Here is a 9,209-nt window from a genome sequence, read left to right as displayed (position 1 = left end):
AAAGAGAATAAAATTGTGTATCAGAATATAGAAAAACATACAGGGTGTGCCATTTAAAAAAACCGACTTATGAAGGTTTGAAGTTAACTAAACTCGGCATTAAATTTCTAGCACTCTGCATGCAATTAAGCCACTTTGAAAGTATGGATGGGAAGCTTATAAGCTTCCCCTATAGGGGTCTAGCTATCCCCCGTACAAATATTGTTACTTTATCTTTCTTACTATAAAATACACATGGTTTGAAGCTAGTCACTGTATCTCTCTATTTTTTTTTTTTGAAAATAATTAAATATCTCGAAAACGGTTAATTTTAGGAATAGGGAAACTTCATAAAAGTCCACGTAAAATAACACGTAGAATCAAAAATTGCAATAATATATCCCTTTAAAATAAGCAAGTTGATGGCGACTTCCGGTATGACCGGAAGTGGTACGTGGACGCCATTATTTTAGTTGAGAAGGGCATGCACGTGAACCCGGTATCCCAAATTTTCAAAATTCAAATCGAAGTAGTCTCTGAAATAATTCTAATGGACCGTCACCGTGAGACACCCTGTATATACAGGGTGTTTTCACTTTAAATTTGGAAAACGCAGGAATGTATTCCCTATCAAAAATTAAGTTGTTGTAAAAGACGGCATGTTTTTTTTCTTTTTAGTAACAGTTTTAACACACGATATTTTATGATACATTTGTTAAAAGAGATTCTATTTTGCTCGTTCTGCAATACAAAATAAAATGTCACTTTTAACATTTGTTTCACAAATGACTATAACAAACCCTTCGTATAATATGTCATAAAAAATGGAAGCTTTAGCATGACCACCAACAAAATTATAAACAGGTTAGTTCAAGGAAAACTTTGATTCCCTCTAGCGGCTAAAGAGGGCAACTTAAGATACAGGTCACCTTACAATTAGTAACACCTGCTTATTTTGGTCGCAGTAAGCTGTGTAAGCTCCATGCACCGGAAATATTGGGCCACTTGCAACTTACATTATACAATTCCACTGATACCGCAGAAATATCCAGAGAAGAATTGTTGAGCAAGTTCACAGTTACATTTATGGTTTCGCCCAGAACGAAAGTGGTTTTCTCTAACTTGACGTCCATATTGACTGCTTCAGGGATACAGATCATGCTATACATCACCAGTGACTCAGAATGGGTGATTGGAGCCTAAAAGGAATTAATTTCGTGCATCAAATGGTTGTAAAAGAAAATAATAAAACCTCTTGGCATATATTGTGTGTCCCAAAATTCACGCAAGATTTGAATTTTACGCTATTTGTACGGTAAAGCGTTGTAAATGAAAAAAAGAGCTTGACAGCTAACAGCTCAGGCTTACTAAAACTGGAGCGCTACACGAAAGATCAACGCGTTTTCGTTGTTGAGCAGTATTTTAAAAGTAATGAAGGTTTGGCAGCTGCAATTCGTACTTTTCGTACAAAATATGGTCGGAATAGTGATCTGACTTCGTCTACAGAGACAATAGATAACTATAGATAGCTAACTCGAGTGGAGGGGGAAGGACTGTAATAAGCATCAGCGCCAATGTGTCAAGTGTATCAAGTAGAAGTCATTTAGCGGGACTTTTAAAATATATTGATAATATTAAATAATAAACTTAATTTTGCCTAAAATGATTATATCTCATACTGAGACTGTAAATAATATACCATAAAGAGACAGTATGTCACATTACTTNCATACCACACATAAACATGACACTACCCCCGGGGTTTACACAGACGAGCCGGCGAAGCAAGAAGAGCGCCAGAAGAAAGGGCCCTAGCCGGCGGGGCCCAGCCAGGACAAAAGGAGGTCCCACAAAGCGCCTACACCGGCCGCATTTGCGGTCGGGGTAGACGACGGATGGGGCCCACCTACGAAGGCTGTCCAGGCCTACACGAGATGAGGCAGGATAAAGAGGGATAATCCCCCTCGATCCCAAATCATTGAGGCCAATTTCTAGCCATAGAATAATGGCGTGGCGGGTCATGATCTTGAAAATGAAAATAAAACAGTGATTGTATATTGTGGTGTGTGATCACGTGGTAGCCATTTCCATTCGCGGTCGAAACTTTCCAAATGGTCCTAGTTTATTAAATCGCTGCAGCCGTGGTATATTGCATATTGAACCATTTAGGCAGAGACAATAGATAACTATCTCTAGTGGAGGGGGAAGGACTGTAATAAGCATATATATAATACTATGTAATAAGCATCAGCGCCAATGTGCCAAGTGTATCAAGTAAAAGTCTTTTAGCGGGACTTTTAAAATATATTGATTGAATGAATATTTAAAATATATTGATTGAATATTAAATAATAAAATTAATTTTGCCTAAAATGATTATATCTCATACTGAGACTGTAAATAATATACCATAAAGAGACAGTATGCCACATTACTTTAAATTTTGAAACGTCATCAAAGTAATGTACAATAGTGTTTTTTTAAGTATATTATCTACAATCTTAGTATAAAATATAATCATTTTAAGCAAAAGTAAGTTTATTAAAACAACCCCTTCATCAATAATCCTTCTACTTCATGGGATTATTTCTTAATTGTTAATGGCAAAAAATACTCAAACTCTAAAATACTAAATACTGCCACAGAAAAGTAATTTCAGACAATATAAGTGATATAGATATTATTTAAAATATTGTTTCTTTCTAAAGGATACAATTGCTTATTTTGTTTTTAATTTTACTTACCTAATATGTACTTCAAATGATTTCTTTGCACTGTTGTAAACAGTTTTGTTTATTTTATCAAATAAAATGGCATTTGTTTTTTTTTAATTATTTATAGAAAATTACAATACGCTGACATATTGCAAGTTATATTATACTATAAAATATACAAATTAAAATACTTTACAAGCTAGACCACACAAACACACAAGTATATACTATAATATAGGCCGTGTTCTTTTATTCATGCAAATTGAAATTCAAGAAATGTTAAAATTTGTTTAAACTACACTTTTACTAATAGAAACATGTCTAATACAAAATATTTTGATTTCTATATGAACATACGGATATACTATTTAAAATAAAGTAAGCACCTTTATATCTTAATGAAGTTTCAGTAATTGAGTCTACCGTACTAACTATACCTGTTCGGTTGGGGTTATACAATCCCTTGAAGTACCTGGTATTGAAATAAATGGATTATTCTCTTCTTCACCTTTAAAGAGAATTGAATTTATGACAATTTATACAGTTTCTATAAAAGTACTACTAAATAATCAAATACAATTCTGTAAAGGACACTGCAAATAAATTCATGCGTTGATTAAAAATAGTACATACTTCAGTCAACGATTTATGTTTATTTCACAGTAGTCACTAATTTATATTGCAAATAACCTCCAATAAAAGGATATACTAATCTATAAATGTAAATTGGAAACATTTTAAATATTTTAATTCTGGTTAAGTAAATGCGAAATTACCTGGCTGCCTTAATGTGATTTGAACTTCAGAATATATATTGGGTGTATTGCATTCAGTAGAAGTGCTTGGAATAGGATCTGGTACTTCCAAATGAGTTTCTGTTTCACAACTTCCATATTTATAAAGCGAATTTTCCTGTGTCGGACTTTCATGAAAATCTAAAGTACACATACAAAAATATTGACACAATATTTTATTTAGTTTTTATATATTTACCTGGCAAAAATAATATGGGCAAACTTCCAAATTTTAACTTTTTCTCTCCAGGAGTTCGACAAAATTCACTGCTTATCGCATACTCTGTATCTCCTATAAGCAATTTGAGGATCAAGACTTCAGTGTATGATTACAAATCCTCTTTACCCAAATATCGTATACCTGAAAGAAAGTGTAATAAAAATATTGTATATAGGTTACAAATTTACGATACAATTGTTTCCTTTATATATGTGTTTTAATTCTTACTTACATTTTCATCACAATTCGGTCCACAACACACAAACACCATTGTCCTATTATAGTTTATAATCAATTAACAATAAATAAAATACAACAATACCACAAAACCATCAACAAAACAAAATAAATTCAAATAGTAAATGATAAACTTGGTTCCTGTTTTATCAACAACACCCAAGATTCCTAGATGCCAGCGCCAAAATGGTAAGTGTATGAACTATTGCGTAATCCTCCCCCTCCACAGAGAGTGCGCAGCCCTCAATCCCTGCATTTAGGTTTTGTGCAATGAACTAAAATATTAGTGATGGGCATAATCGACCAATTTTGATAATCGAGTTATCGGTAATCGAGTACTTCTAATAATCGAGTGATCACTCGATAACGAGATATTGGTAGTTTTCATCCCAGCGGCGCACAAATATGTTTGTATTAGTCATATATTACTTACAAGCGTAGCTAAAAAAAAAAAAAGCTCACGCACTTCAAAACCTAACCACTTTTTCCGTTTTATTCTAAACAAAAAAAGGTTACGCAATCAGTGACTATTTGCAGTATGCACTAACATTTTGGGGTGCAACCGTAGGGTAATAATCACTCGAGTGGTGGGAGTAAACATCTCAAGATATCTCGAGTGATCTCAATAATCGAGTACCACTCGATTTTTCACTCGAAATCTCCCATCACTATAAAATATATAACCTGTAAAATTCCATATTACATTACAGAATTTATGAATTTAAGAAAAAGTAATGAAAATAAAAATTGCACGAAACCACATTTTTGTACAGAATATAACAATACAAAATAGATTTTGAAAGTAGATGTTATTCCAGTTTTCGTATAATATGTGTATGTAAAAGATATGTGATGTAAATAACTATATATTACAATTTTAGATTACATATATATTTTTTAGAATGCCCGGATGTGCAGCTGTAGGTTGTAGTAATTCTTCTGTAAAGGGTTTTCTTATGAAAAGGTTTCCTAGGAATCCTAATCGTAGAAAAGAGTGGGCAGTTAGAACAAAAAGGTATAACTGGTTTCCTACTGATTCATCTGTTCTGTGCGAGGTGAGATTAAATAAAAGAAATTATTTTGAAAACATTTAATTACAGTTGTCTGATAAAATTAATCTGATATTCATATATAACAACTAGGTATGTTTTTGTTAAAAATTAATACCTACCTAACTTTTTTTTTTAGTTTTATAAAGTAGTTGTTTTTAAAAAATGTATTTTAAATAAACCAATACCTTCTAGGCCCACTTTGAACCTGAAATGTGGGAGATAACAAGGGAGGATGGAACAAAACGATTAAAAGTTAACGCAGTACCCACTATCTTTTCTTTCACTAAAATGACGCCAAAAAAATTTTTCGATAGGTCAGTACCGTCTACTTGCAAGATTATAGACACTGAACTTTCCATTATTGAACATTCTGTCAAGTCTGAAGTTTTTGTTACTTCGATTGAGAATATAAAATGTGAATTTGCGACTGGAAACACGGATGAAACAGAACAATGTATGTCTCTTAAAATTATAAAAAATGAACACTCGTATGCAAAAATAAATCAGCAATTATGATTGTGTAATGAAAAAAAAATTAGATTTAAAACAGTTGACCATATGAAAATATTAATAGTTGTCACGATTTAAAAAACAGAATATGTAGATATGCAGTGTTTACAGTAAAAAGTAGCGAATAAAAAAAAGTAAAAAGTTGTATTTTTTCTGTACAACTATATTTTTTGTATATTTTTATATACAGTGTCACAGAAAAAAATACCAAGATTTTAACCTCGTATTTAATTCATCAAAAGCAGCAACTTTTTGTCTAATAAATTTTTTGAAAAACTCAGTTCTTAGTCCAGTATTTTTTACCCATCAAAACTAATGGGGGCTAACGCTAATAAGCTACTTAAGAATTAAAGAAAGTAATAACATACTATGTGAATGTTTTTTGACAAAGATTACACAAAAGTTTGTTTTAATGAGATAAATTTGAAGTTAAAATTTTGGAATTTATTTATATATTGTATAAAAAATTGTCATGTACAGATATTTATAAATATGTATATAAAAATACGTATTTATATTAGAACAATTTCTTACTCGCTGAAGTAAGGACTCAACAGATGATTGGGGTTGTGAAAATTTATTAGTTCAAATACATTTCTATCCTCGTTTTCTTATATTTTTAGAGAGTTTATTTTTGTAAACTCCTATTATCCTTGTACATATTTATATTATAGCTGATTGTTTATATTTTCATTATATTAAATCAACTTGCACCTGATTAATGCAATTAGTAAAATTATATACGTTTGTTAATACATTACTGATCCAATTCTTTTTAATACCTTTAAATTGTTAATTAAAAGTACTAAAAAATGCCATAAGTAATTACAAACAATAAATATATTAATACCTGTTATTTTAAGAAATACAACCAATTATAATACTATTAAAGAAAACTGTCATTCGAATGTGACTCCACCACTCATGGTGGATGGGTGGGGTGTTGCTCTATTGTTACTATTGTCCATAAATAAATACATACTTTATTTATGCCACTGTGGTTCGGTATACGAGATATACCTATAGTGTTTATATCATAGTGCCAGTGTACAAAATGGAATTTTTTTCTTGTAATGGTGACCAACCATCAGTTCTAGATTCTGTACATATCTTTGCCTTGGAACATACTGAAATATAGAGTATCCTAGACTCTGTTTTTATGTACTGAATTTCATATTGTTTGACGTTATACAGAGCCAGAGTCTTCATATTCATAAATGATTACAAGTCATGTGACCACCGAGCATAGGCAACCAACATTACATGATTGTCACTGTCAATTAAAAATCCCTAAACTGTGTCATCAGACGTATTGGTTCATTTACAATGAACGACGACCGTTGTCTATTCCTAAGATAACGTGATTATACCAATCACCTGCCGGTGATACAATGTGTTTTACATTATGCTGATTTGTTTTAGTAAATTTTAATTTTACCAAAATTTAACTGCTAACACGAATCACTGTTTCAAATTAAATTACTGGTTAGGCTTGTAATCGTTTAAAAAGGCTCTGTATTTGTAGCGACTTACACAAAAATAAGAAAAAAAAGTTTAATGTAATTCCCAACATGCTCCCTAAGGGTACAGCAGTTTACATATTGTCTCCAATGATATATGCATAAGTATGTATGTATTTTTTCTTATTTTTATGTATAAAATTGGTCCTTCAATATAACACTTGAATTCTCAAATACCCAGGCATTAAGGCATGCTTTGAATATTTAATTGGTAAAGGGCTTTATAAAATAATCATAATTTTTTTCTTACTATAATTTAGTTATTTTTTAGACCTTTGAAATTCCTCCCTAACAAAAAGATTTCTGTAGAATCTGATCTACTAGAATTTGGTTTAACTATTTTGACATTATTATAAAATCTAGCAATATCATTTTCTAACTGTTTTGTCTCGCCGCATTGCCATAACTTCATTAATAGAGAAGCATCCTTTTTTGATGTCTGGACAGCAAATCTTAAAACAATGTAGCACAGTTTTATAATATTTTCATTATCCAAACTACGAACTCCAGTTGCATTTGATGCCATATCAGATACAATGACATCTGCTTTTTTGCCATTTAAGAAACCAACGATTTTCTTTTGGGACTCGAGCGCAGTAAAATCCATATTTCCGAATATCGTCGCTCCCTAAAATAGGTATTTTTAATACAAATTTGTTTGTTGCTAATAATCTTGTTTATTGTAACTGATAATCTTATCACATTTTTATTATTCATTTGTATCATTTCTAATATTCAGATTATGTTCGTCTGTTTACTTTATTATGATCAATTATCAATAATTCAATTAATCAATTAAAAAAATTCAATGAATTAGTAAACAAAATGGTATGGTGATTGGTGCAAATTAAAATAATATCGAGGGTAAAAATCTGATAATGACGGTTCATTGTAGAAAATATATACTTTCATTTTTTTATAATGTATCTCCAATTAGCATTACGTCTTAAATCACCATATTTCAACCTGTATAAAGTTCTGTTAATAATTAAGTACCAAATTTCTCTACACTTACAATAAAAAGTACAATTTAAATTTGAATTAAGTAACCTGTTATTAAATTTACTTCATATCAAACCTCAATAGGATAAATTTGTTGCCGATCTATGGCTAAAACTGTTCCTTTGCATAAATCTGTCTTCATTCCATCAGAATTTACTCGTTTTACTGCCACTTGCGTCCATGATCCGGGAGAAGCGCCACAGTCTACAACTGTATGTCCTGGATGTAAAATTTTAAATTTATCATCGATTTCAATTAACTTAAAAGCACTTCGGCATCTATAGTTCATGAGTTTTGCCTTTTCTACATATGGATCAGACAACTGTCTCGATAGCCAGTGCTGAGAACTTGTACTTTTAGTCTTTGATTTTAACTCATCGGGAGCAATTCTTCGCATTATTTGCAAACATGATGAAAATTGCCTAATGGATGGTTTCACTAACATTTTTTTAAATAAATTATAAAATGATTAACTACTTCATTTGAGCAGTGTGACTAAAATTACAATATTTTCACTTTCATTACATCTATAGCTGCAATTTTCTTATGAAAAATTAGTGGTTACATTATGATGATTTATGACATCGATTTGACAGTACACTCAAATCTTTTCTTTCATTTCTATCCAGTGAACTAGATACACACTGGAACGGATGCATAATGTTATCACGATCTATGTAATCATGGAGACTTGTAATGTTAGAGTATTCCGTCTTTCTCGCACTCATTGACATTAATGAACAGGGAGACTAGTGTAATCTCCATGTTAATGAAAGTTAGGAGATGGTTAGGAGCTTCGAGCATATACTACTGGACTAGGACTGGAGGACAGGTACGCGCCATTATTCCATGGCTAGAAATTGGCCTCAATGATTTGGGATCGAGGGGGATTATCCCTCTTTATCCTGCCTCATCTCGTGTCGGCCTGGACAGCCTTCGTAGGTGGGCCCCATCCGTCGTCTACCCCGACCGCAAATGCGGCCGGTGTAGGCGCTTTGTGGGACCTCCTTTTGTCCTGGCTGGGCCCCGCCGGCTAGGCCCCTTTCTTCTGGCGCTCTTCTTGCTTCGCCGGCTCGTCTGTGTAAACCCCGGGGGTAGTGTCATGTTTATGTGTGGTATGGTTGGGTAGGGTAGTGCGGCTATGCAGCCTGGGATGCGCTTTGCTAAGGTGGCCCTTAGGC

The 9,209-nt window shown here is 32.4% G+C and overlaps 3 protein-coding genes across 3 annotated transcripts in view; 1 reads left to right on the top strand and 2 right to left on the bottom strand.

Annotated features, from left to right (window-relative positions):
- Positions 1 to 3,745, bottom strand: part of LOC111691509 (histone-lysine N-methyltransferase 2D-like) — a 10,296-nt gene extending 6,551 nt beyond the window's left edge. The window contains exons 1-3 of the mRNA XM_023454498.1: positions 3,470 to 3,745; positions 3,131 to 3,201; positions 996 to 1,178 (exon numbers count right to left, since the gene is read on the bottom strand). Of these exons, the coding sequence (XP_023310266.1) occupies positions 996 to 1,178; positions 3,131 to 3,201; positions 3,470 to 3,641 (426 nt within the window). The 5' untranslated portion in view covers positions 3,642 to 3,745. The remainder of the gene's footprint in view (positions 1 to 995; positions 1,179 to 3,130; positions 3,202 to 3,469) is intronic.
- A 584-nt stretch (positions 3,746 to 4,329) lies between these two features.
- On the top strand, positions 4,330 to 5,540 carry LOC108905289 (THAP domain-containing protein 2). Its single transcript, XM_018708091.2, has 3 exons — positions 4,330 to 4,351; positions 4,846 to 4,999; positions 5,189 to 5,540. Exons 2-3 carry the CDS (start codon positions 4,847 to 4,849, stop codon positions 5,510 to 5,512), a joined length of 477 nt encoding a protein of 158 aa, XP_018563607.1. The 5' UTR covers positions 4,330 to 4,351; position 4,846; the 3' UTR covers positions 5,513 to 5,540.
- Positions 5,541 to 7,269: 1,729 nt separating this feature from the next.
- Positions 7,270 to 8,607, bottom strand: LOC108905288 (rRNA methyltransferase 2, mitochondrial). Its single transcript, XM_018708089.1, has 2 exons — positions 8,105 to 8,607; positions 7,270 to 7,654 (listed from the first exon to the last, which is right to left on the bottom strand). Exons 1-2 carry the CDS (start codon positions 8,471 to 8,473, stop codon positions 7,283 to 7,285), a joined length of 741 nt encoding a protein of 246 aa, XP_018563605.1. The 5' UTR covers positions 8,474 to 8,607; the 3' UTR covers positions 7,270 to 7,282.
- Positions 8,608 to 9,209: the final 602 nt, after the last annotated feature.

Source organism: Anoplophora glabripennis, unplaced genomic scaffold (genome assembly GCF_000390285.2).
Source record: "Anoplophora glabripennis isolate ALB-LARVAE unplaced genomic scaffold, Agla_2.0 scaffold245, whole genome shotgun sequence".
Classification (NCBI taxonomy): domain Eukaryota; kingdom Metazoa; phylum Arthropoda; class Insecta; order Coleoptera; family Cerambycidae; genus Anoplophora; species Anoplophora glabripennis.
This window is presented reverse-complemented; position numbering and strand designations above follow the sequence as displayed.

Excerpts from the sequence above, each read along its gene's own strand:
- LOC108905288 (XM_018708089.1), bottom strand. The coding sequence starts at position 8,473 with ATGTTAGTGAAACCATCCATTAGGCAATTTTCATCATGTTTGCAAATA. Across the intron at positions 7,655-8,104 it reads AACAAATTTATCCTATTGAG|GGAGCGACGATATTCGGAAA; the intron begins GTTTGATATGAA and ends TACCTATTTTAG.
- LOC108905289 (XM_018708091.2), top strand. The coding sequence starts at position 4,847 with ATGCCCGGATGTGCAGCTGTAGGTTGTAGTAATTCTTCTGTAAAGGGT. Across the intron at positions 5,000-5,188 it reads ATTCATCTGTTCTGTGCGAG|GCCCACTTTGAACCTGAAAT; the intron begins GTGAGATTAAAT and ends AATACCTTCTAG.